Genomic DNA, 27,104 nt, shown 5'->3' with positions numbered 1-27,104 from the left:
TGTCACACTTGTAAGGCTTCTCCCCTGTGTGCACTCTCTCGTGGTCCTGGAGGATTGAGGTCTGACTGAACCTCTTCTGGCACACGCTGCATTTGAATGGTTTCTCGCCAGTGTGGACGCTCTGATGAGCCTGCAGACTGGAGGCATGCCCGAAGCCTTTCCCACACTCCCCACACTTATATGGTTTCTCTCCTGTGTGGACTCTCTGGTGATTGTGAAGGCTCCAGGTGAAATGCTTCCCACACACATCACATCTGTATGGTTTTTCCCCAGTGTGAACTCTCTTGTGGGCGTGAAAATTCGAGCTCTGACTGAAGCCCTTTCCACACACATTGCAGACATATGGCTTCTCTCCCGTATGGACCCGCTGGTGTCTTTGGAAGCTTGAGGCTGAACTGAAACCCTTCCCACACTCCTCACACTTATATGGCTTCTCTCCTGTGTGGACCCGCTGATGGCTGTGGAGGTTGAAACTCAAGCTGAAGCGCTTCCCACACTCGTCACACTTGTAAGGTTTCTCCTCAGTGTGGACTCTCTGGTGGGTGTGAAGGTTCCATCTGCAGCTGAAGCGTTTGCCACAGTCCCCACACTTATACGGCTTCTCTCCTGTGTGAATTCTCTCGTGTATCTGGAGGTGGTCCCACTTGGTGAAGCCCTTCCCACACACCTCACACTTGTGTAGTTTCTCTCCAGTGTGCACTCGGCAGTGAATGTTGAGATCTGAGCTGCGGCTGAAGCCTTTCCCACAGCTGTCACACCTGTACGGCTTCTCCCCCATGTGCGCTCTCTGGTGAGTCTGAAGAGCTGAGCTCTGACTGAAACCCTTCCCACACTCTTGACACCAGTAGCGCTTTCTTCCTGGATGGACACTTTGTTGAGTGGGGACACTGGAGCTATGCCTGGTGACCTTGTGTGTACTATGGTCAGGGGACATTTTTCCTAAGAGGCCCTGCTGATGGAGTTCTAGAAGGAAGCTCTCAATGAAGGCTTCTTGACCCTTGCTGCTCTGATAGGCCTTCCGTTTTGTGTAATCACCAGCCTGGGTGAGGTGTGACATGGAATGGGTAACTTCATCACAGTCACCGCTGCTGTGGACTTTGTCTCTTTCATGCAGTGTATTGTTATCTTCATGGGAAAGGAAACTCAGAATGTCAACACCCAGAGCCAACAGCTGTGGCTTGTTTTTCACCAGAGTCTGAGGATAGTGTTTCCCATGGTTCCGTCTCTCACTAAGATGTGTTTCATTTGAAGAACTCTGGGCCCTCCCTAACAGACATTCTTGATTCTCACTAATGCCGGGACGGTTGCTTGTGAGACTCTCAGAGGCCCGGGGAGGCTGTCCTGCTCCCCTGAGGCAATCCTCCGGGATGGTGGAGCCCTTCCAGCGACTGTTGATGACATCATCTGGAGCTCTGGCCGCTTTGCTGACGTCATGGCTTGTCATTTGCCGGCATGGAAGCTGCCCCAGTGAAAGGCACCTTACCCCCATTGCGTGAAGTGTCTCAATCTTGTTTGGACTTTGGCCTCCTGAGAAAATACAGAACAGAAGGTAATATGAGCAAGGATGGGGACATTAAAGGCCTGAGAGCTCCGAGAGTCAGTGAACTACAAGGAGCGAGGTCACTCAAGAGCGCAGTGGAGAATCTGGCGTGAGCCCAGGAGGTAAGGCTCAAGGTCATCTCCAGCCTCTGCTGAACACCTTGTGTGTAGCTGTGGAAACAGAACGGGGGAAAAAGCTCAAAACCCATGCTAAGCAGTGTAGGGGTGCTCACATGGGCCCTGTAGCTCACGTCCTCCTCCTCAAGGAAGCCCCTGTCTTTGAGAGCATGCATGTGTGGGAGGGGATTGGAACAACTTCATCACACACGTTCGCTCGGAAACTACAAGAGGAGAGCTAAAGCCTTAAGAGAACAATCTGCACACCATTCAACACCTGGTTACAGATGAGGGGAAGGTTTGGCGGTGCGAGATGCAAGGGCAGGGCCCTTGTGTTTCAAATACCTGCTCTCCAATCTAAGGTCACAAGGCTCACATGAGCAGGGGACAGAGCTCAGGAAAGGAAGATCTCAGCTGCCAACTGAAGGAAGGCATCAGAGGCCCTGAAGGAATAACAAAATTGCAACAGTATCTGACAGGTCCCCCAGGGCCACTAGAAATGACCCCAGGAAAAAAAATTGTGGGCTGGACAACTTCAGAAGCTGAAAACAGAAACAGGCGAACAAGAAGATCAGCACTCCTGGATGCGGCTCAGTGGCGGGCATGACACACCAGAACAGTTAGTGTCACGGGGAAGAATGAAGCAGAGGAACGGGGTTACAGGTCGGGAGAGGGATGCTCTTCCGAGGGACAGGGAAGGCTTTACGAAGAGGAATGTGGTGCAGCTACAGAAGGGGCACGAGCTTCGTGGAGCCCTTACTCACAGAGTGCCAACACTCGGGATTTTGGTGTAAGTCACGACAACTAAAAGTAAATCGATGGTAACAAGTCTGTTGGTGCTCAGGTGGGGGGGGGAGCATTGTTGGCACCTCTGGACAGTTGATGGTGAATAATCTTATTTTACCAGGACATTCTGAAGCTGGCCAAAGGCAGGAACCTGGTTGGTCTCAGTGCTAAGCCCTGAGAAGGCTACAAGGTGAAAGGAAATGAAATTCAAGGTCTGATAATCTCAAGGCCTGATAATCCTGTTGCTGGTTTTTGGTATTCTCTTCATAGTGTATTTCAGTCCTCAATAATTAAGACCTTCCACAATCTGGCAGTCTCTGCAATGCTGAATCTGCTCTTTTAGGAGAAATAATGTTTCCTATTGTCTGAATATGATTTGTCTAGGCTACCTCTTATACAAGGAGATGGAAAACGGGAGTGAACAGATAGAGAGGAGTATCTTGTCAGTTGTTAGCTAGGAAATTTAGGGCTTAACTGCTTAACTGCCTCCTCTGGACACCTGGACGCCATCGATTGTGGAGCTCTGGAATTCACAGTCATTAGTGAAGATGTAACTTATCTTGTATAAACACCGCAGTGCCTGGGACTTCCGAACCCTGGAGTGTAATTAATTCTTGTGTAAATGCCAGGTCCTGGAAAGAGCCCATCCTCTCACAAAGAGGGAATGGAGTGAAGAGGTCATTGTGTGGGGCTCAGGCTCCTGACTTCCTGACTGTAGTGAGTGTTGGGCAAGCTTTTCTTCCCAGCCCCCCAACTCCCTCCCTATAAAAACCTCCAGCTTTCGATGCCTCTGTCTCCTGAGTGAGATACGTATCGGCCCGGAGCTCCGTCATTAAACTACCTCGTGCTTTTGCAGCAAGAAGGTCTCTCGCGTTTCATTGGGTAACCCCGTGTCCCGAGACTAGAGTGGGGGTCCCCGAAAGGGGGTCCTACAAAGGAAGTACATTTGCATCTGAAGTTCAGGGCAGAACCCTTGGGAATGTAGCCTAGAAGGAAGAACATTTGTAGTGCCCTCAGGAATGTAGCTCAGGGCGGGGCAGGTTTCGAGAATGTAGGAGCAGCAGTCTCCTTGGACCCCATTTTTGTCCCTGACCTTTACACCTGGCCTCCAGAAAGATGATTTCGGGATCTTTGGTTGTTAACTTGCTTGTTCCCGGACTCAGAACCGATCTTATCTTTCTGCATGTAATTAAAGTGATTTAAAAAGGGACTGAACAAAGAAGGCTTCGCTTCGGCCCAGAGGCTTTGGCCTGGCCGAAGTCATGTTACGATTTTTACTGACTTGTCTCTCCTTTCTTTCAATCCTCACTCCGGCCCTGGGGAACCTGTTGTTTGACTGAGCTGGTCTCAGACACTCAGACACCAGCGGAAGCAAGTGCAGAAGGAGGAGAGTGAGCAGGACACGCGTGTAAAGCGGGGTCTCAGAGCAGGGTGTGTGAGGATTGCTGAGTACACAAACACACGCACACAGAGTGGTGGAAGGGGAGAGAAGGGGGAGGGGAACAGAGAGAGAGAGAGGACAGAGGGGGGTGGATCACAACACTCCAATAGGGAATGGCATTCTGGGACAAAAAACGTAAGCAACAACAGCTGGGACACAGAGAGAGGAGCGGGAAAAGAGATGGGGATCAGCAGAACTGGAGTGTGAGAGCCTAAAACAGAGAGTCCAGTCAGGCGCAGTGGATTAAGCCCCCTAGTGCTTTGGAAGTTGAGGCAGGAGGATCACAAATATCTGGGCTACATAGCTGTACCTTGCCAGAAAAACAACTTGATTTTACTGAGCCAAATGGGAGGCCAAAATTCTGAGGCGGGGAGGAGTGTAATGGGACTCTTTGATTTTAGGGGGTAGGAGGCACTCTACACAAGGACAGAAGCAGTGTTGGGGTGTCTGGTGGCTGTACTTTCCTGTCTTGTTCAACGACACAGGAATGAGCTTGTGGAAACTCCCTGCAGCTAAGGAAAGCCACAAAGGGCACACATGTGTCGGGGTGTCCCTGCGTGGAGGCCCAGAGAGGCCACTGTGTAAAGCTGTGAAGGTGAAGATTGCCGTGGAGACCTCAAGAGGTCAGAGAAGCCAGAGGAATGGAACCTCAGGGAAAGCTGCTCACGGAGTGGAAGCAGCCCAAGGGGAAGAAGTGTGACGCAGTCAACAGAGCTGAAAGGAGGTGGAGAGCCGCAGGGCACTGTGACGTCACACTGATGCATTGGGAGTTTGCTCTCCTGGTTTCTCGTCTTGTTTTGGTGCAGAATTTCCTCACTTTCCAATGGTCTTTCCTTCCTTTTCCAATGGTCTGTGCCATTGTATGTTGAGTCATGTGATCTGCTTTTTAATTCTGATTTTATAGAAGGATATACTCCGTATAGAAGAGTCTCGGAAGAGACTTCGAACTTCGGTATTTTAGGTTGAGACTATGATACACTCTGGGGACATCTGCGGTGGGACTGAAGGCATTTTGCATTCTGCTATGGCTACAGGCCTACGTGGGCCAGGGAGCGGGATGTGGTGGTTTGGATAGGTACGGCCCCTATAGATTCACGTGTTTCAATGCTTGGTCCATGGGGTGTGGCTTGGCAGGGATCAGGAGGTGGAGGGAATGGGTCAGAGTGGGTGGTCTTTGGAGCTTCAAACACTCAAGCCAAGCCCAGTGTCTCTCACTTCCTTGTTCCTGCAGATCCACTGTCCAGGATGCTGCTATACTCCCCAACGCGATGATAATGGACTACATACACCTCAGGAACAGGAAACAAGCCCAATGAACTGCTTTCTTTCATAGGAGTTGCCATGGTCAAGGCATTGATTCACGCACACACTCACACACACACACACACACACATACAAGGCATTGATTCACACTCACACACACACACAAGGCATTGATTCACACTCACACACACATACACACACACACACACACAAGGCATTGATTCACACTCACACACACACACAAGGCATTGATTCACACTCACACACACATACACACACACACACACACACACACACACACACACACACGAGAGAGAGAGAGAGAGAGAGAGAGAGAGAGAGAGAGAGAGAGAGGTGCATGCTCCAAAAGGAATGTTTAAAATTCTTAGTTAAAGCACAGCATTTATGTGTAAAATGCAGTTTTAAAAAATAAATTAAAGGCTGGAAAGACAGCTCAGTGATTCAGAGCACTGCTGCTCTTGCAGAGGACCCAGCTTAGGTCGGCAGCACCCACGCGCTGGTTCACAACCATCATCTGTGCTAGGTCCAGGGTACCGAGTGCCCTCTTCTTTCTTCTGTAAAGACCACAAATGAATGTGATGCACAGAAAGCCAGACAACACACTCAAAGATATATTAAAAAAACAAAAAAAAAATAAATAAATAAACCTAAAATCCTAAAATGCAATCAGTAGGGTCTAATTAAGACACAGGATGTGAACGTCTGACATCGCCAAGGACACAGGGACCGTCCTCACCCACGGCCAGGAGGTTCCTGAAGTTCTCCAGCATCACATCGTGGTACAGCTTCCTCTGGGCAGCGTCCAGAAGCTGTATCTCCTCCTCACTGAAGACCACGGCCACGTCCCTGAACGTCACTGCCTCCTGTCACAGCAAACACGTGACACCTCAGTTCCATTCTCGATGTCACTAGGCCCTGAGCACTTGTCTACACAGAGCCTGTTGTCTTAGTTATGGTTTCTATTGCGGGGACTAATCACCATGAATAAAAAAGGCAAGTTGGGAACAGTTTCTTAGGCTTACACTTCCATATTCCTGTCCCTTATTGAAGGAAGTCAGGACAGGGCCTGAAGCAGGGCCGGGTCCCGGAGGCAGAAGGTGATGCAGATGCCATGCACAGCCATGCATTCTGCTTGCTGGAATGTTCATCATGACTTACCCAGCCTGATTTCTTATAGACCCTCCAAAACTGAGTGATGGTGGTCCACACCTTTAATCCCAGGACCTGGGAGGCAGAGGCAGGTTCTCTGTGACTTTTAGTCCAGTCTGGTCTACAGAGTATTCCTGGATGGTCAGGGCTACCCAGAGAAACCCTATCTCAAAAAATAAAAAGAAACAAACAACAAAAATCAAAAGAAGAAAATACCTCCATTAGGTCCAGCTGTAAGGCATTTGCTTATTGTTAATTGATAGGGGAGGCCGATTGTGGGTGGGGCCATTCCTGGATTTGTGGTCCTGGGTTCTATAAGAAAGCAGGCTGAGGAAGCCATGGGGAGCAAGCCAGTGAGCAGCATCCCTCCATGGCTTCTGTATCAGCTCCTGCCTCCAGGTTCTTTCTCTGTTTGAGTTTCCGTTCTGACTTGCTTCAGTGATATACAACAATATGGAAGTGTGAGGCTAATACACTTTTTCCTCCCCAACCTCCTTTCTGGTCACGGTGTTTTTGTTGCATCCGTAGAAATCCTAACTAAGGTGAGCAGTGGTGGTGTGTGGCTTTAATCCCAGCACTCTGGAGGCAGAGGCACGGCAATCTCTGAGTTCAAGGCCGGCCTGGTATACAGAGTGAAATCGAGGACAGATAGGGCTACGCCGAGAAAGTCTGCCTTAAGGTTGGAGAGAAAGGAAGACGTAAGAAACCCTAATTAAGACACAGGCCTTCAGGAACCTTCTAGAACAGACAAGCAGCTCATCCGTTGTTCGCAGGAACACAATGCTGTCAACTGTAGTCTCATTCAGGGACATGGATGACAGCGCAGGCTCTGGAAACCTCATGGACTTCCCCGCACACTTCAAGGCCTGGCCTGATTTGCTTGGGCAATTTTCAGTGCCTCAGTTTCCCCATCTGTATAACAGTGCCTCCATCCCAATATCCCTGAAGGGATTAATTTAAAATGCACCGTCCACATTCACACAATAAATATAGAAGGAACGAAATTAAGTAAGTGGAAGTTTCAGACAAGCTGCTATTTTTAAACACCAAGGTACCCAAGATTTTTAAACTGACCAGTTTAGGGGTTCTGCATCCTACTGCCTACAAATTCCCCAGGAATACAGCCACTGTTGTCAGCAGAACAAGCACCTACTCCCTGGAGCTGACGGCACTGCGGAGCTGGAGAGCTTGGCTGAACCACGTCAGATCCTCCCCTTGGCATTAGGACTCAGGTTTCAGTTTCCTGAATCGTGACCCCTGGTGCTCAGCGTGTCTAATCCATGAGCTGAGTTTCCACGCTGCTGCCATGTCTCCATCAGAGCACACGGCTCATTCGATCCCAGCTCGTCTGCACACACGTCTGTGAGTCTGTCCTTCTCAGTCCTTCATCACCAGAGTTGGATCGACTATGGAAGCTGTGCAGCTGGCGGCAGCCAGAGGCTCCACGGTTGTTCAGAGTGTGAATGCTCAGGATGCCCAGTGCAGGAAGTGAGGGTGACCAGTGATCTGTGTGCATGTGTGTATACATGTGTGCATACATGCATATGAATGTACTTATGTATGTGTGAGCATGCACAACCTCTGGTGTCCTTCCTCAGCTGCTATCTAGGTATTTTGTTTGTTTGGGGGACAGGGTCCTCTAGTAGCACGGAACTTGCCAATTAGCCTAGGATGGCTCTACTGAGCACCAGGTATCTGCCTGTCTCCACAGACTACCAAAAACAAGAGACACAGCTTCAGCAAGGTTGAAGAAAGTCAAGACAGGCTCACAGACCACACACACAATAATAATGCAAAAAAATCATAAATGTGAGTGTAAGAAACTCCTATTTAATTGTAAAATAAAATTAGGCAAACTGTGGAAAATTATGTCACCTTTAAAATGTAAGTGAACTTAATTTTTTAAAATATATTTACAAGCCCTGTGTCTGTGGGTACATGTTGTGCAGGTGCCCTGGGAGGCCAGAAGAGGGCGCTGGATCCCCTGCAGTTGGAGTTACAGGCAGTTGGAAGCCTGCAGATGTGGGTGCTGGGAACAAACTGAGCCAGTGCCCTCTCTGAGCCTCTCTCCAGCTCACTTCTCTGATTCTTTTAATTTATCCTTTCACACTTTCCTGTGTGCAGTGCACTTGGAGCACGTGTTCCCTGTCCTCTCTTATCCCTCCTCCTACCAGACCTTTCCTCTCAGCAGCTTCCCCTCTTACTCCATGCAGTTCAGAGAGGCTCAGCTGCAGAGCCCTTCCCAGCATGCAGGGTCCGTTCTCAATCCTAGCGCTGAGGGGAATGGGGAAGCAACCGACTCACCTGGAACTTGGTCATTGTTCTCTTCTCTTTGAGACAAGGCAGGGCTCTGGGAAGCAAGCTGGGGGAGGAAGGGCTCTGTGAGAACAGTGCTAGGTCAGTGGGTCCACATGGCTTCCTCAGCTTCCCCATCAGCCCCAAGTGCTGTGCGCGCTGACCAGGCTTTTCTCCCTGCGGGTTACCAGACCCTCTCACCACATTCTGATTCTGGTGGCTTCAGACATTCGGGTGCTCTGATGAATGCTGTGTCATGAGTTTTGGGATTCTGTAAACCCCACCCCTCAATTATCTGGCAGTAGCCAGGTATGCTCCGCCCCAGTGACCTGACACTCTAAAAGGGGCTGCTTGCCCCCTCCTCTCTCTCTTGCCTTTCTAGGCCTCTTGGCCTTTTGCAGCCCTGCTCTCCCACCCCTACCCCTCCTCTTCCCTTTCTTTTCCCCCTTCTCCCTCCACGTGCTCATGGCCCGCCTCTACTCCTCTCTCTCTCTCTCTCTCTCTCTCTCTCTCTCTCTCTCTCTACCTCTACTACCCTCTTAACTCTCCATGACCTGAATAAACTCTATTCTGTACTATACTGTCTTGTGGCTGGTCCCTCAGGGGGAAGGGATTCCCAACATGGGCCCCCCGAGAGGCATCTCCCTTGCCCCCAGGCCTCGCTGCACCTCCATGGGCCTTATGCCCCCACTCTCTTCATCCTTCCCCTAACATTGGTGCTGAAACCCAGGACGTCATCTTTTTACAACACTGGTGCCGGTGACTTTTCCTTTCAACCACCACCACTCTCAGAAGGGTCTGTCAACTGTGACAGCTATCTTACATAGTACTGTTTGTATGCATGGGAGTGAAATATCCTCCTCTGTGTCCAACTCTAAAAGACTTAATTACTAGCAAACGTTACTGATCTGCAAGAGCCTCCACAAAGTCTCTTTTCCAGATGCATAAAGATTATAACCAAGAAAAACCTAAGCCCTTTCTAAAGAAACGGGAGTTTGGCCCTGAAAGATGGTTTAGAGGGTAGAGGTGACTTCAGCTGAGCCTGACATGGTGATTTCGAGTCCCTGGACTCCACATGGTGCAAGGGGAGACCTGATTCCCACAAGTTGTCTTCTGACCTCCATACATAAGCCACGACACACCCCTTCCCTCTTAAATAAATAAATGCAAAAAAAAAAAAAAAAAAAAAGTCACATAAAAGCCAGAGTTGCCACTTAAGGCTTTATGACACTGGTCATCTCTCAGCGCAGCTTCTGTGGGAAGTTGGACTCCGCCCGGGGCTCCAGGAGCAGCTGAGATGGGTCCAGGAATCCCGGGCAGCGCCACCTCAGGCAGAGCCCGGCCAGAGAAGACCGGCCACTGCCACCGTTGCCCTGCTTCTCCCCGGAATGCGGAATCCTCCCTGAGAAGACACATTGGGGCACCAGAGCACAGAAGGTCTGAGAAATGCTCCAAGCTCTCACCTCACTGCCAGGCAGCATAGGCTCCCCGAGCTGAAGCAAAGGCGGCTGCAGATGGCTCCAGAACTACAATTCCCAGAATGCCGCAGCGGGACCTCATAGCTTTGATGAGACTACATTTGTGGGACTACATTTCCCAGAATGAGAAAGAACCAAGCTATTTTAACTAGAGTGAAGTCAATGGAAATTGCTTTTTGGGAGATGTATAAGTGCTAACCTCACATTGTAAGGAGGGCGTGGGACAGAGTCAACAGTCTTTAGTCATATTCCGCCTTATTTCCTTGAGAGATACAATCTGCCCACCTAGACAAGACAAATCGTCCTAAATTCTTTAAGTTAGAAATGATGGTAGAGTACTTTAATTGACAAATATGATGAACTGGATGTTAATTGTATACCATACTCTATAATTTACATAATTGTATGGTTGTACTCAATTGTTTGGACCAAAAAATTGAGGTGTTGGAGATTGGTTCTAAGGCTTCGATTCAATCAGGAATATTGAATTGCTAATTGTCCAAATGCTAAAGATCCTTGTTCCTAGTTGGATAGTGATCAACCAATAATGTGCCAAAGGTCAATGGCTAAGCACATGTAGGAACCCTTAGAGTTGCCTGGGTGAGGACACAGAGTGGAAGGTAGAGAATCACCATGACTGGGGTGGAGGGATGGGGTGTGGGAGCGACAGGAAATAAAGCTAACCTAACCAGCCATGTGAGACTTGGGCTAAGTGGCCATTTTCCCGATCAGGCCTGGGGTAGCAGGTGTAGATTTAGAAGTTTCCAGCCTTTAAGGTAACCAAGAAGGAAGCTAATATGTGTCTGTATTTCATTTTCGGACCAAAGATAGCTCCTGGGAGGGTGCACGGTGTGATCCACCAGGAGCCAAAGCAGTGCAGCAAAAACTCATGACGCTGAAAACATTTCCAAAAGTAGAAGAAAACTCCCAATCTAGATTGGTGTCTGTTACTATGATAAAACACTGAGCAAAATGACCTGGGGGGTGGTATTTGAATTGCACAGGACAGTCATAGTCGCTGAGGGAAGCTGGAGTAGGGAGTGAAGCAGGAACCATGGGAACACTGCCTACAGGCTTGCTGTGGATGGCTTGGGATCTCACTATGCAGTGCTGGCTGTCCTGGAACTCACTACGTAGACCAGGCTGGACCGAAATTCGCTGAGATGCTTTTACCTCCACCTCCCAAGAGATGATGACATCAAAGGCCACCAGGCCTGGTTGCTAAGCTTGCTTTTTTATACAACCTAGGAACTACCTAGGGATGGCCCCATTCACAGGGGGTGGGGCACTCCTACCTCAATCCTTAGTAATGAAAATGCCTTATAAAATTGCTGCAGTTTCCTAGAGGCCTCTTTGTAGTAGAGGTTTCCTACTACCTCTTAGTGTCAACAAACAGCCTGTAACTCCAACCCCAGGGGACGTGATACCCTCTTGTGTTCTCTCCCTCCCTCCCTCCCTCCCTCTCTTTTTCTCTCTCTTCCTCCTTCCCTTCCCCCCTCCCTCCCTCTCTCTCTCTTTCTCCCTCTATCTCTCTTTCTCCCTCTCCCTCTCCCCCACCCCACACACTTAAAAATGAATCTGGTTTTTAAAAGAATCGAATGGTGTATACCAGTAGATTAATAGAGTTTATGCTCTTCTCTCTGTGACATACTGTTCTGTACAAACACCCATAACCTGACCTACAATTTACAGCAGATTCTGAGACTCAGGGTTCCTCGACCATCCATAGTGAATGGTCATGTTTTTGGTAAGTGTTAGGGAGGAGTGGGAATTACAGTGTGACACTGAGGAGAACTGTCCTTCAGGCAAGGGGCTAATAAACATAGTTGCTGCAGCATGGTGGGGTCTGAAGTGGCTTTTCAGTGAAACTGAGACAAAGTAAGCCGTCTTCTTATAGTTTGTAGTTTCTTTTTAGTAAGTGTGTGTGTGTGTGTGTGTCTCCTAGGAACAAAGGAAATCTAATGGGGTAAGTTCTCCTTTTCCACTACGTGTGTTTCAAGGCTTGAACTCAGGTCCTTTAGTTTGGTTGCACAAGTGCCTTTTCCTGCCAAACAATTTTGCTGGCCATAGGCATTGTGTGGTACCTATAACCCTTGGGGACTAGGGAGTGGAGTGTGTTGGTTTGGATAAGAGTAGCCTTTGCCCAGAGATCAAATATTTGAATGGTTCATGCTTCCTGCTGTGGTGATAAATGACTAAGATCTGAAAGGGTGAACAAGACCCCAAATAAAAAATTCTCTATTTTAAGAATTGCCTTGGTGATGGTGTCTCTTCACAGGAAGGTAACACTGAAAAAAAAAAATAGCATGTATTGTAACACCAGGACACTTTCCCAGAAGATTCTAGGCAGGTGCGGTACCCTCACACCTCACGGGGATCCTGTGAAGGCAACTCTCATTCTGCTGCTGAATCACACTCCTATCTCTTCACAGTTGACATTTTAGCTTTTAGAATGCACTATAATAGGGTACTTCAATGTTTAAAAAGTATCCACAGCAGGGCATGGTGTTCCATCCTGCTTTTTTGTTGCTGTTGTTGTTGTTTTTAAAGATTTATTTATTATGAGTACACTGTAGCTGTCTTCAGAAACACCAGAAGAGGGCATCAGATCCTGTTACACACTGTTGTGAGCCACCATGTGGTTGCTTGGATTTAAACTCAGGACCTCTGGAAGAGCAGTCAGTGCTATTAATTTATGAACCATCTCTCCAGCCCGGTCCATGCCCTAATCTCAGCACTTCGGAGGCAGAGCGGGGGGGGAGGGGATTGCCTCTGAGTTCACTGTCACCCTGGTTTAGAGAGAGAATAGATATATACAGGCAGCCAGATATATACAGAGAAACTGTCTGGGGGGGGGGGTCAATAATAGAAAATGAAAAGCGACTATCAAAAACAAAAACGTACCTACGTATTATTCACAGAATTCTACAAATGAAAAACAAACAAACAAACAAAAAGAAACGGAAAAGCAATTCAGGAAAACAAGCTGCCAAAAGCCATTTCCAGGGACCTAACTACCTAACTATAGTTGAAACAGCATGGGACATGACCAAACCTTGGCATTCTGGGAAATGTAGTCCCAGAAGAGCACCAGAGCTAGGCGCTTCCTCCGAGGCATTCTGGGAATGGCAATTCCCGCTCCAGCCGCCGCCAAAGTCGCTTCCACTTCCGCAAGGCAGGGCGGCCTGGTGGAGTGAGATCCTGGAGCGTTCGGTGGCTCTGTGACCGGTGCTCCCGGTGTGTCTCCTCGGGACCGAGTCCGCGACTGGGGAGAAGTAGGAGGCGGCGGCAGCCGGTCCTCTCTGGCCGGGCTCTGCCTGAGGTGGCGCTGCCCGGGATTCCTGGACCCATCTCAGCTGCTCCTGGAGCCCCGGGCGGAGTCCAACTTCCCACAGAAGCTGCGCTGAGAGATGGCCAGTGTCCTGAAGCCTTAAGGAGTAGGCAACTCTGGCTCTGATGTGATTTGTAAATTTATTTACCTACTTCCTTACTTGCTTAACCAACTAACTAACTTACTAACTAACTTCCGAACTAACTAACTAACTTACTTATTTACTTACTTAGAGTGTGGTAGGTGTGCCGTAGCCTGTATAAAAAGATCAGGAGGAAACTTTAGGAAGTCCAGTCTCTCCTTCCACTGTGTGTGGTCCAGACACTCGAACTCAGAGGCTCAGTTTCAGAGATAGTCACCTGTACCTGCTGAGCAACCTCCCAGGGCCAAACTCCCCTTTCCTTACAGAGCTTTAGGTCTTTGTTGGTTGTTACCTTTATGCATTTGGGAGAGGAGCCGTTGTAGAGGCGCTGTCAGATGAACAATGTTATTAAACCTTTTAAGTGAGACAGACAGGGATATTTTCCCTCCCGTGTATGAAAATAATACTATGTAAGATAGATGTCACAGTTGACAGACCCTTCTGAGAGGTCATGACACAGCGTTTATCAGAGAGTCCGGGCTTCTTAATCATTGGTTTTTCTGGGAATCCCATCACCTCAGGCAGCATTGTGGAGGTAGGAGCGCCCGCATCTCTGAAGCCACCAGAATCAGAATGTGGTGAGAGGGTCTGGTAACCCGCAGGGAGAAAAGCCTGGACAGCGGGCACAGCACTTGGGGCTGATGGGGAAGCTGAGGAAGCCATGTGGACCCACTGACCTAGCACTGTTCTCACAGAGCCCTTCCTCCCCCAGCTTGCTTCCCAGAGCCCCGCCTTGTCTCAAAGAGAAGAGAACAATGACCAAGTTCCAGGTGAGTCGGGTTGCTTCCCCATTCCCCTCAGCGCTAGGGTTGAGAACGGACCCTGCATGCTGGGAAGGGCTCTGCAGCTGAGCCTCTCTGAACTGCATGGAGTAAGAGGGGAAGCTGCTGAGAGGAAAGGTCTGGTAGGAGGAGGGATGAGAGGACAGGGGACACGTGCTCCAAGTGCACTGCACACAGGAAAGTGTAAAAGGATAAATTAAAAGAATCAGAGAAGTGGGCTGGAGAGAGCTTCAGAAAGGGCACTGGCTCAGTTTGTTCCCAGCACCCACATCTGCAGGCTTCCAACTGCCTGTAACTCCAACTGCAGCGCCCTCTTCAGGCCTCCCAGGGCACTAGCATACAAGGTACACACAGTCACACATGTTTTAAAAAAAAAAAAGTTAAGTTCACTTAAATTTAAAAAGTGACTTCATTTTCCAAGGTTTGCCTAATTTCAATTTGCAAATAAGTACAGTCTTCCCTATTTGTGTGATTTATAAATTTTTGTATTATCGTTGTGTTTTGGGGTACTTGGGTAGGTAATTAAAAATGGTGGATTTCTGAATTTTCACTAACTTAATTACATTTTTGTTTTGCATTTTGTGTGTGCATATATATGGTGAATTAAACACACATACACTGCAGCCTTCATGGATCACCGTGTGGCCATGATCGGCATATTACAGACGATGATGATGCTGTTGGATGTACTGGCTGCTTGATGCATGCCATACAAGTGTCCTAGGTCGTGGTCTCATTTAATCCCTTCGGGCACATTGGGATGGAGGTACTGTTATGCAGATAGGTAAACTGAGGCACTGAGAAGTTGCCCAAGCAAAACAGGCCAGAGCCTTGAATGGAACCTACGTTCTTAAACTTTACAGAGCCACTACTCATACACCTTTGTCCCTGTATGCAACTACTGTTGGCAGAGATGTGTTCCTAGGAACACAGAATAAGCTTTGTGTCTCTTCCAGAAAGTTCTGAAGGGTTAGGGTTTCTTTTATCTCTTCCCCTTCTCCCAAGATAGTTTGTCTGTGTAGCCTAAGCTGCCTTGGAACTCACTCTGTAAACCAGGCTGTCCTGGAACTTGGAAATCCTCCAGCCTCTGGCTACTGAATGCTGGGATTAAGGCCATGGCCCAACCACAGTCTGCCTTAGCCTTTCTATTGGTGCAACAAAGCACTGTGACCTTAACGCAAGGACAGAGTTTATTTGTCTTTCCATCCATACTGCTGTTTGTCCTTGAAGGGAGTCTGGACAGGGATTCAAACGAAGCAGAAACCTGGAGGCAGGAGCTGATGCAGAGGCCATGGAGGCGTGCTAATTACTGGCTTGTTCCCTATGGTTTGCTCAGCTTTCTTTCTTATACCCAGAGATGGCCCCACCCACAATGGGCTGGGCCCTTCCCATCAATCACTAATTGAGAAAATACTTAACCTCTAGATCCTATAGAGGCATTTTCTTTTTTGGTTATTTTTTGGAGACAGGGTTTCTCCACATAGTCCTGGCTGTTCTGAAACTCTATAGTCTAGGCTGCCTTCAAATCCAGAGACAACAGCCTGCCTCTCCCTCCCAAGCGCTGAGATTAAAAAGGTGCACCACCATTACTCACTCAGGTTAGGATATTTTCATAATTGAGGTTCCCTCCTTTTAGATGACATTAGGTTGTGTGAAGTTGACACAAAACCAGCCAGTCCAGCCTGTTAGATTGACAGGGCTCAGGACTTGATGAGCAATTCAAACTCGTGCCATCCACCAGATACTTCTGGACACACAAGTACTTCATTCATTGGAGAATGTTTGGATTTGGGAATATTTGCATAAACTATTAATAAAGAACTCTGGATCTGAGATTCGTAATCAGGCTCAACACAAAAAGTTTTAAAGACGATCATCATTCATGGAATGGGTTTCAGAGCCTTTGGATTTGGGGATGAAGGTAACCCGAGCTTTACTGACCAAGAAGAGCCGAGCATCATAGGAGTGGGAGGAGCCAGGCACTGCCAAGAGTCTGCAGTATAAGTCAGCACATGACTCCTTACATGGGTTGATGCTCCCTGATTCTGAAATCGGTGACTTCCTGGTCAATGCACTGGACCTCGTGACCCAGCTGTGGAAATGACACCAAGTTCCCCGCACAGTGTTTTCTCCTTTGCTCTTTATCCCCTCTGTAGCCATGGAAATGGGGGAATAGGTGTTCTGGCTGGTGATGTCGGTCACGTTCACACCAGCTAGAGTCATCAGAGAGGAAGGAGCCTCAATGGAGGAAATGCCCTGAGAGGAACCAGCTGTTAGGCATTTTATTATTTAGACAATGGTGTGGAGGCCCAGCCCCCTGTGGGTGGGGCCATCCCTGGTCTGATGGTCCTGTGTTCTATAAGAAAGCAGTCTCAGCAAGCCATAATGAGCAAGCCAGGAAGCAGCAGCTGCCCATGACCATCAGCTCTTTCCTCCAGGGCCCAGCCCTGCCTGAGTTACCATTCTGACTTCCTTCAACAATGAACAGGAATATGGAAGTGTAAGCCTAAGAAACTGTTCCCAACTTGCCTTTTTATTCATGGTGATTAGTCCCCCCAATAGAAACTGTAACTAAGACAACAGGCTCTGTGTAGACAAGTGCTCAGGAACTAGTGACATCGAGAATGGAACTGAGGTGTCACGTGTTTGCTGTGACAGGAGGCAGTGACGTTCAGGGACGTGGCCGTGGTCTTCAGTGAGGAGGAGATGCAGCTTCTGGACGCTGCCCAGAGGAAGCTGTACCACGATGTGATGCTGGAGAACTTCAGGAACCTCCTGGCCGTGGGTGAGGACGGTCCCTGTGTCCTTGGCGATGTCGGACGTTCACATCCCGTGTGTCTGTTGGGCTCCACTGCTTTCCTTTTAGGTTGACTTGGTTTGTACTTTATGTCTATTTGAGTGTTTGTCTGCATGTGTGTCTGTGCCACGTTCACTCGCGGTACCCACAGAGGCCAGAAGAGGGCATCGGATCCCTGGAACTGGCCTCATGGATGGTTGTGAGCCAGCACATGGGTGCTGCGAACCCACCCTGGGTCCTCTGGAAAAGCGTCCATTGATGTGTGTGGCTGAGTCACTTTTCTATTTCCACTCTACTTTTTCAGACTGCACTTAACATTTCTGGTGTGTGTGCGTGTGCGTGTGTGTGTGTGTGTCTATCGCTTAGTCAATGCTATAACCATAAAGGAAAGCATTTAGTTGGTCCTTACTCCGGTTTCTGAGGTTTAGTAGGCTATTATGATGAGGAGCATGGCCGCATTCAGGCAGACATGGTAGCCACGAATTCTACATCCAGATGTGTAGGCAGCAGAAAGAGAGATCCTGAGCCTGCGCCGAGTATTTTAAACTATCAAACCCATTCCACTGACAACCGTCCTCCAACAAGGCCTCCCCTTTGACACCTTCAAGTCTTGCGTCTTCTTGACGTCTCCGGAGTCCGTACCTATTCCCACCACCACATCCCGCTCCCGGACCCCATCGGCCTGTAGCCATAGCAGAATGCAAAATGCCTTCAGTCCCACCACAGTCCTCTCAGTCGCCACCCTGTTTTAAAAAATCATAGTTCAGTGTCTCTTGTGAGACTCATGCAATCTCTTACATGAAGCCCCTATAAAACCAAAATCAAACAGCTGATGATGGAATCCAACATCCGGTGGCACAGGCTGTACCATTGTAAAAGGAGCCAGGTGAGGAAATACTTCACCGAAACCACAGAAACAGGAGAGCAAACTCCCAATGCATCAGTGTGACGTCACAGCGCCCTGCGGCTCTCCACCTCCTTTCAGCTCTGTTGACTTTGTCACACTTCTTCCCCTTGGGCTGCTTCCACTCCATTAGCAGCTTTCCCTGAGGTTCCATTGCTCTGTCATGGACCTTTCCCATCCCCTTGGCCTTTCCCTCCACTCCCTGCATCTGTCTTCACAGCAGTCCTCACAGCCCTTCTGAGAGGCAGCTTTACACGCGTGTCCTGCTCAATCTCCCCACTCTGCACTTGCCCCCGTGGTGTGTGAGCACCCCCACACTTGTTAGCACAGACGTAGTTTCAGTCATAGTGACATTCACCAGATTGGAATGGTTCATACTTTGAGCGACAGCTCTGTGATGCCTGTGCCCCATGTGTACCTTTAGCAATCTCTATCCCTATAAAGCCTTCCCCGTCCCTCACAAGAGCACCCCCTCCCGACCTGTAACCCCACCCCCTACCTTTTTCTTTAACAACTAACCGCTCCCAATGTGTAGTACAAGCCTCTTAGCTGCATCCTGGGAACACGGATCTCCTGATTCACTTGTTTAAAGAAATAAGTGTTTAAAGAAACCCACTTGCTTATTCCCGTGCCCTCTGCCCTTTTCCCAGAGAGGCTCTTGTCTAATCTGCAGTTTGAATCACCCATTCATTTTGAGTCTTGCCAGTTAAACGCTATAGCTCTCATGGTTTCCAAGCCTGCTTGTGAGATGAACTTATTCCCCTCTCCTCCTCCCCATGTTCTCTGAAACACAGTCACTTCCTCACACTGGACATCATTGTTTGGGCCTTTGCTGTTCTGTGTGATCCCTGTATATGCTGTGTCTTTTCCTCAGCTTCCAAAGCTCCCTGGGCCCTCCCATGACACTCTCATAAGGAGGATGAGTCAGGTTAGGACTGGTTTTCTCTTTCCCCACAGTTTCATGGTCAACTGTTGCTGGCTCTTGAATGTGCGCTCTGTTTGTTGTAGATTTTTCTTCCTCAGAACTCTTGCCTCTTCATCTTTGATGCTGGTCTCTAGTTAATGTTTCCAGAGAGAACCAGTGCCCCACCCTTGCTGATATTACCTTCTATCCTCTGTTCTTTCAGGAGGCCAGAGTCCACATAAGCTGAATACTGTTGACGTATCAGGAGTGACGTGCCGGTCACTGGGGCAGCTTCTGTGCTGGGAAAGAACAAGCCGTGATATGAACCAACTAACCAGAGCACTGGAAGCTGTAGTCAGCACTCAAGGAAAGGCTTCTACCTTCCTTGAGCAATGCCACCCCTCCTGCCACAGGGGAGCAGCAGAGCCTCCCCGGGCTTCCAAGGAAGACAGTTCTCTTGACATTCTGACCAGTGACCATTGCAGCATTACAGAAAATCAGGAATTACTGTTAGGGAGAGCCCAGGGTTGTTGGAGTAAAACACATGGTAGGAAAACACAGAACCCTCAGAAACAGTGTCTGCAGACTCTGATGAAAAACAAGCCACAGCTGTCATCTGAGCGTTCACCTGTACACAGTCCACAGGAGGACACCAGGCATAGCTCCAGTGTCCCTGTTCCACAAAGTGTTCCTCAAGGAGAAAAGCGCTTCTGGTGTCAAGAGTGTGGCAAAGGTTTCAGTCAGAGTTCAGCTCTCCAGACTCACCAGAGACTGCACACTAGGGAGAAGCCGTACAGGTGTGAGGTGTGTGAGAAGGACTTCATGCGGTGGTCACACCTCCAGGCCCACGAGAGAATTCACACGGGAGAGAAGCCGTATAAGTGTGGGGACTGTGGCAAATGCTTCACCTGGAGTTCAAACCTTCACACCCACCAGAGAATCCACACTGAGGAGAAACCTTACAAGTGTGGCGAGTGTGGGAAGCGCTTCAGCTTGAGTTTCAACCTCCACAGCCATCAGCGGGTCCACACAGGAGAGAAGCCATATAAGTGTGAGGAGTGTGGGAAGGGTTTCAGTTCAGCCTCAAGCTTCCAAAGACATCAGCGGATGCATACAGGAGGGAAGCCATGTCACTGCAGCGTGTGTGAGAAGGGCTCCGGCCGGAGCTCACATCTTCAGAGTCACCAGGGAATGCACTTGGGAGAGAAGCCATATAAGTGTGGAGACTGTGGCAAAGGCTTCACCTGTAGCTCAAAGCTTCACACCCATCAGAGAGTCCACACTGAGGAGAAACCCTATAAATGTGAGGACTGTGGGAAAGGCTTCAGTCTTCCCTCTCGGCTACAGGTTCATCAAAGGGTTCATACTGGTGAGAAGCCATTCAAATGCAATGCATGCCAGAAGCGGTTCAGTCAGGCCTGGAACCTCCAGTCCCACCAGAGGGTGCACACTGGGGAGAAGCCCTACAAATGTGAAAGATGTGGGAAAGCCTTCAGCCAGAAGTCTGGTCTCCAAGTTCATCAGAGAGTTCACACTGGGGAAAAGCCTTTCAAGTGTGAGGAGTGTGGGAAGGAATTCATCTGGAGCTCGGGGCTTACTGCTCACCGGAAGGTCCACACAGGAGAGAAACCCTATACTGACAGCAGTATGGGAAGGGCTTCAATCAGGCCTCACAATTAACAGTCTGTTGTAGTGTAAACATATCAGGATCATTATAGCAAGGCTGTGAGAAAATAATTGAAAACAAAGTATAAGTTAGCAAATATAAAATGAGTAAAAGCCTTATGACACATGGTGAAATTATACAATTAGTCAAATAGCATCCTGATAGGAAATGATACATAAAGATTTATACTTAACAATTTTATATTTCCTATATTAACTACCTGGATATTAAATTAAAATTCCAGTCAGATACAATCAGCACCCATGTCTTCAGTGTCTTCTTTTGCTGAGGTCTCTGGCACGGGTAAAGCAGGTGCAGATGACAGTGGCTGAAGTAGGCTTCTGAAGACCCATCCAGTCTTTTTTTTTTTTTTTTTTTTTTTTAATTGTCCAGTTAGTACTCTTTATTTTATTAGAGGCTTGTGATTTTCACAAGGGGCCTTACTTTTTCGTTCTATAAAGTATAGTCAGGGGATGTGTAGCATGAAAGAAGTGAACTGCTCTAGCTTCCTACAGGCTGTCCTCACACACCTGCCCAAGAGCTCTCAAATGAAAGACGCAGGAATGCACACACAGGCTAGTTAATTTTGTTATGCCCTGGCTAGCTCCAAACCTGGGCACTGTAAACCCTTCCCGTGGCTAGCAAACACTACCCTCAAGCATTCCAGAGTTAACTTCCTTAAAATCTATACTGCATCCTTAAAATCTATATTTCATTTCTTCCTAGTCAGGGAAGTGGCCACTAGGGCACTTACCCAAATTCTTACATGGCTGCTCTATCCTAAGCCCCTCTCTGCCCTTTGTCCTTAGCACTCATACATTTTTTCAGAATACATGATCACATGGTAAAAAGTTCTTCACAAGTTTACACATAAATTCAAACCATGAATTGAATAAAAAGTTTACAACAGAGAATGTTGACATGTGTGTCCATTAGGAGTAAGTGGCTAAGCATTCATCATCTGTCGCCAGCTCTACAGGTTCATGGAGAGTTAAAAATCATATCTCTTGTGATAAACTTATTGTGCAGTTTTGTACAGGTAAACCCATTCAATATTTTATCTTCTTGTACCGACAGTAAATCGTTAGTTCCTTTTTTAAGACCTTTCGTTAATTGTTTTAAAATCTCTTAGAATGTACTCTAAATTTAAATGCTGCTTGCTCTCTCAGAAGCAATTAACCGGTGAAGACTTGCAGCGTTCTGATTGCAGTTTTGATTATCAGAGAGGACTTAATAGCAGTCTTATAATAAAAGCGCTTAATAATAGCTAATTTTTGAAATTCTCATAGGATCATTATTAAGAGTTAATAAATCATTTCTTCGTCTACATGGCATCACTACAAGACAGGACATCTTCACTGTTCTACAAAAATCTGCTCAAAAGGGTGGGGTAATACCTAGTGATGGTTATACATATTTAATAATAACTAAAACCCTATGAAGAACAGGAATCATTCCTAAAATGAAATTCTTCTTGCCCTTGCCTAAACTAGATTTAAATCATCGCGGAACTATCTCAAAAAGGTAACTTGCTAGTGTTTAGCTTCTCCTTGATGGCTCCTTGCAAACTGGAAATGTGGGAGAACCTTCAGAATTTTGTAAGAAACACCATGTTAACAGCAAACATTTAAAAGGGGATTTTTCTGTCACATAGCAACAAGTCAAGGGGGAAACAATGAGAAAACATCTTGCTTGTCTTTTATAACCAAACTCCATCATCTGAAGGGAGTAACCAAAAGATACACAAAGAAGTTGAATTTGGCAAATGAATATATTTCATATATGCACCATCTTTATTTCTTTGTCAAAAATCAAGTGTCCTTAGGTGCATGGGTTCGTTTCTGGGGTTTTTTAGTTTGGTTCTATTTTTCAACTTATCTGTTTGTAATCCAGTGCCCTGCAATTTTATTAGTACTGCTCTGTCGTACAGCTTGAAGTCAGGGATGTTAATGCCTCCAGAAGTTCTTTCATTGTACAGGATTTCTTAGAACAGAAAAATAGAACAGCTGATTTCATAGTAGAGCATATTTTCATTCACTGGAATGTGTTTAGTTGTTTGTGTAGAAATATAGAGACATCTTATGGTGTTTCTCATTTTGTGTAGTGTTATATCTGCCTTTGTTCACTCATCAGTAGGTTTACTGTGGATCTCATCCTGGTTTCTCCGTGCAGTTATCTATCTTATTCTATGAGCCTCACAAAGCACTGTCCCCAGTAACAATGCCCATTGTTCCAATCTTTATAAAGACAATCGAGTCAGTGATTTTGTTCTGTCAGTTAAGATGCTACAGCTTTACCTGGAGCTTGTGTACACCAAGCAAATGTAGAAGCAGTTTGCTTGTCAGCCTCAGCAGAAATACCCTTCAGTGCAAATAGCTCAGTGTTGATTAGTGATGGATAAACCACTACTGTACTAGTATCAATATTCACAGGATCCCTGGAATGCCTTTGGACTTCAGGCCACCATATTCTTTCAGGGTCAAAATTCGACCATTTATGACATCTTCTGTAGTGTTCACTTTTCAATACAGTGATGCATTTCCTGACAAGTGAAGGAGGAAGGTTCCTCAAGGTTTCAGTTCTAGTGTTTTCACACACATGTTGTCTCTTGCAGTGTAGTCGAAAGAGGAATAGAACATCATCAGAACTTCGAGGAGGAGTCTGGGCAGATAGATAGACGGACACACAGACAGACAGGAGATAGGCTTTTTTATTCCTATCTTTATTTCTGTGGTTTTTCATAGAGAATTGAGGCCATTATTCAGGATGCAAATTGATGGACCAGTCTTAATTCCTGTGTGTTTTGTAGTGTTTGTCAAATGCCTAACAGTCATTTGCTTCTTTAATAGTGTAGTTGATTCCTTTTGTGGCCCCATAGTGTCCTTCACCTCTTGCCTCGGTGTATTTGTCATCTTCAGGTAATCTTGTCAGGAGATCGTGATTTCTGGAGTGTCACCAAGGAAAGTTTCATTCTTCCTTCGAATGTGGAGGGTATGAGTTGGATATTCAAATCTGGGTTAGCTGTAGGTGTCTTTTATGTCGTTAACACATTGACATAGAATAGATTGTTCTGTGCCTTCCTTGTTACAGTTTATGCTGATGGTTCCACTCTCACTGTGATGAGTTTGCTTATGTTTTCTTCTCCCTGGCTGTGAGAAAGCACTGAGCAAAAGTAGGAAATGGAGTCATTCATCATGACAGCTATTGTCTTAGGAAGCTAAGACGGCTGATCCAACAGGTCCCTGAGGAAGGAATTGAAGTAGAGACTATAGTGGAGTGTCGCTTATTGACATGCTCCCCTAAATTGCCCACTTACCTTATGTTAACCATACTTGACCTGAAGAAGCATTAGTACTACCTATTGTGGACAGGACTGTTCTGTAGTAATGATTAGGAATCGTAATATGGCACTGAACTTCTCATAGGCTAATATTGTGGAGACAATTCTTGTATTAACATTCCCTTTAGCTGGCATCTTAGGTTGTGTCAAAATGACCATCTGCAGCAGTTTTTTCCTGCTGTATACAACATAGTTTCTTTTTTCTGTCTTTGTAGTGTTTGATGTAACCTCACTTGAGAAGTCTCTTTTCTGTCTTAGGAGTTTGACAATCTTCATTTTCTGGGATTCTAATTAATATCAGGGACTGGAAGATGGCAGAGGACAGAGAGAAGTTATGATAGAAGAGTGTTTGGTGGTGACAGTGTATGAGCCATCTCTTCAGCCCGCAACCTACTTTTAACAAGAGTCCAACCTCTTCTCTAGCCCACCACCCAGCAGAGGTAATGGAAGAGAAAAGTTTTTAGGATGGGGTCGGGGGGACCTGTTTAGCAATACTTGCTTCAGGTGAGCTTGATCTTTGGCAGAAGTTCAGTCCTGGAGCAGACACACGGCTCAGCATCTAAAGACCAGTCCTCTAGGCAGGCAGACACCACACACAAACAGGCTGCTACAGTTCAGTTCTTTTGGCAAGCAGATGCCAGGCAACTGTTGTTTAATCCTAAGGAAACCACCAGGCTCACCCACCGGCCTTAGGCAAGGCTGGCACAGGAACCTCACAGGCAGTTCTTGGGTGGGTTTCAGTGTCAGTGCTGCCATGATGCTATGGAAGGGGAGCAAGCACGTCTGTGCCTTTAGTAAAGAACAGCGAGGCGGTGCACACCAAACCAATGCCCGCTGTTTGTCTCCCACTGGTTGGTATCACATCTATACTCCTTCCTCAAATATCCTTTCACATGTGCTGCTATATCAAAACGTCCTCCCACCCGTGTCTGCTTCAGGGAAACATTCTTTCATGTGTCTGCTTTAGCAAGACGTCCTTTCACCCGTTGGCCCCAGGAAAAACATCATTTGACAAAACTAACTTTCCAAAGAACTAGGATTTTCCACTTCACCTGCGTCCATGCAAGCGTTGGTAAGGAAGTTCATTCAGTGGCCAACTAGGGTAGCTGACAAAAGTTTAGTGGCTGTTCTCATCTTTTTGGTATGGCCTGGTCACTGGAAGCTATGAGCAGCCTTGCTAGTTCTGAGTGACCCAAATCAGCAAGCACATGGGTGTTTTTAAAGTTGCTAAAGCAACCAAAGAAACTTCAGATTGGAAGCCGAAGGAACAGACCTGCCCCAGTGTGTGGAGTAGTAGGTTCTTCCACACTGAACAGTTATCCTGAGGATGAGGGAGACCCATTAGACCGGGAAGCAGACACAACTCACAGGTCCAGGAAAGGTGAACTTCACGATGTGTGGGGATCCTTCCTGGGCTTGGAGAAGTGCTAAGTCAGTGCTGGGGAGACACACTCCACAGCAGTCCAGCTGTCGTCCACTATTACTCGTAGCACAAGGACCTGCTTTCCTGAGTTCTCAGTCATGGTGATGAGCACTATTTGTCTAACCATCTTCCTCTAAATCTGTTCTAATACTATTAGCCTGTCACCTACACTCCTTTAAGGAACGCCACCATTATTCCTGAAGCTGGAGTCATTTCTGGAAGCTGGAATCATTTCTGAATCCCCATCATTGTTATCCTATTCGCCACGAGAAGGCCTTTGTTTATCCTTGTCTAGAAAAAGATACCAGACAGGGTCATGGGAAGACTCACATAGCCACGCTTGTGCTGGGTTGCAGGTTTGGGGAAGAAATTGACAGAAAGCCAAGTCCTGTGCTGTTGTGCTTCTCTGGGCATCAGTTCCTCAAGAGGGATGCAAGGCTTAGAGGATACAAGGAGACAGGTGATGGAAGACTAATGGTGGGTTTAATAATGCCCTTACCGTAAGCTGGGCATTCTTTTCTCTGTCACAGGCATGTTATAGGCAATGATTGCTTGCCCATCCTATGCCCATTCTACACCCAGCTATGTGCAAGAGAGGAAACGTTGGCATCGGGAGCTACGGTGCCATGCCGCATCAGAGCCACAGAGATGACTCGGGCAGGAGCTGGTGCCGAGCCTCATTCTTTCCCACCCTGGGTCAGGTTAAATAACTTGAGCCGCTCTTACTAAACTCTTCAGGGATGGAGAGATGCAAAGTAGCCCCACGCCCGTGCCCATATCTAGAGTTGAAGCATCACATGGTGAATGATGTGATCACAGACCTCCTAAGTCATTGTTCCCATCATTCCCTTGTAGCCATCTTGTCCTTGTAAGGATCACTCGGCTTATTTTTATGTTTGACTTTATTAAATATTTTGTGTATTTGCATTTCAAATGTTATCCCCTTTCCCCCTTCTCCCACACCTCTTTCCCTGCTTCTGTGAAAAGCATTCCCAACTTATCACTCTGGCATTCCCCTACACTGGAGAAACAGGCCTTCACAGGACAAAGGGCTTCTGTTGATGCCAGACAAGGCCATCCTCTGTTACATATGTGACTGGAGCCATGAGTCCAACCATGGGTTGGTGTTTTAGTCCCTGGGAGCTCTGGGGGTCCGATTGGTTGATATTGTTGTTCTTCCTGTGGGGTTGCAAACCCCTTCAGCTTCTTCAGTCCTTTCTCTAGCTCCTCCATTGGGGTCCCCGTGCTCAGTCCAATGGTTAGCTGTGAGCATCTTCATCTGTATCAGTAAGGCTCTGGCAGAGCCTCTCAGGAGACATGTAAGAATCATTTGATACAGGTGACAGGATCTTTTCATGCTGCCCTGTTCAGACTGACTAGATGGGTGAATAGCCCTTGTTTAAATGGACAGTGTTGGGCCTTCACAAATACCGGGTCTTTCTATGTCAAAGGTGTTACTGTGTGGTCAGTATAATTGTCCCCCCTGTTTGGGACAGCATGTAGAAGAACAGTGGGAATTGCAATGAAAGGATTTGAAAGACAGAGCCCTAGTGATGCTTGAGAAATGGCATTCCCAGAATCGTATCTGGTTAAGCAAAATGCCTATGCCAGAGGCAAGTTACCTGTCCATGTGCTGGTACTAGCTACATGCCAGAACTAGATGACACGACTCTATTGCTCAGACAGTGTGCATCTTATTTGCAGGACTTGAGAAATCATCTCAGTA

At 47.3% G+C, this 27,104-nt stretch overlaps 2 protein-coding genes across 4 annotated transcripts; one reads left to right on the top strand and one right to left on the bottom strand.

Annotated features, from left to right (window-relative positions):
• Window positions 1-5,586: 5,586 nt before the first annotated feature.
• On the bottom strand, window positions 5,587-10,120 carry LOC308413953 (zinc finger protein 222-like). The gene is made up of 5 exons (XM_080909107.1): window positions 10,075-10,120; window positions 8,621-8,678; window positions 6,326-6,391; window positions 5,904-6,030; window positions 5,587-5,721 (listed from the first exon to the last, which is right to left on the bottom strand). The coding sequence occupies exons 2-5, from the start codon at window positions 8,633-8,635 to the stop codon at window positions 5,687-5,689; spliced, it is 243 nt and encodes an 80-aa protein (XP_080765233.1). The 5' UTR covers window positions 8,636-8,678; window positions 10,075-10,120; the 3' UTR covers window positions 5,587-5,686.
• Window positions 10,121-13,270: 3,150 nt separating this feature from the next.
• Window positions 13,271-20,765, top strand: LOC308413950 (uncharacterized protein). 3 transcript variants are annotated; one of them, XM_080909102.1, is made up of 4 exons: window positions 13,271-13,526; window positions 14,275-14,332; window positions 17,003-17,129; window positions 19,173-20,765. In XM_080909102.1, the coding sequence occupies exons 2-4, from the start codon at window positions 14,318-14,320 to the stop codon at window positions 20,627-20,629; spliced, it is 1,599 nt and encodes a 532-aa protein (XP_080765228.1). In that variant the 5' UTR covers window positions 13,271-13,526; window positions 14,275-14,317; the 3' UTR covers window positions 20,630-20,765. The 3 variants fall into 3 exon arrangements, with proteins under 3 accessions (XP_080765228.1, XP_080765227.1, XP_080765226.1); XM_080909101.1 differs by having other exon boundaries at window positions 13,271-13,547; XM_080909100.1 differs by having other exon boundaries at window positions 13,271-13,554.
• The last annotated feature ends 6,339 nt before the right edge of the window (window positions 20,766-27,104 follow it).

The sequence above is a fragment of the Micromys minutus genome, assembly GCF_963924665.1.
Source record: "Micromys minutus genome assembly, chromosome: 32".
NCBI classification, from domain to species: Eukaryota; Metazoa; Chordata; class Mammalia; order Rodentia; family Muridae; genus Micromys; species Micromys minutus.
Note: the sequence above shows the minus strand (reverse complement) of the source record. Positions and strands in the feature narration are given on the sequence as shown.

Bases quoted from the DNA above. Each gene is read 5' to 3' on its own strand.
- LOC308413953 (XM_080909107.1), bottom strand. The intron at 6,031-6,325 runs GTAAGTCATGAT...TTGCTGTGACAG, and splicing joins TCTATAAGAAATCAGGCTGG to GAGGCAGTGACGTTCAGGGA. The intron at 5,722-5,903 runs GTGAGGACGGTC...TGGTCTTTACAG, and splicing joins CAGGAACCTCCTGGCCGTGG to AAGAAAGAAGAGGGCACTCG.
- LOC308413950 (XM_080909102.1), top strand. The intron at 17,130-19,172 runs GTGAGGACGGTC...CTGTTCTTTCAG, and splicing joins CAGGAACCTCCTGGCCGTGG to GAGGCCAGAGTCCACATAAG.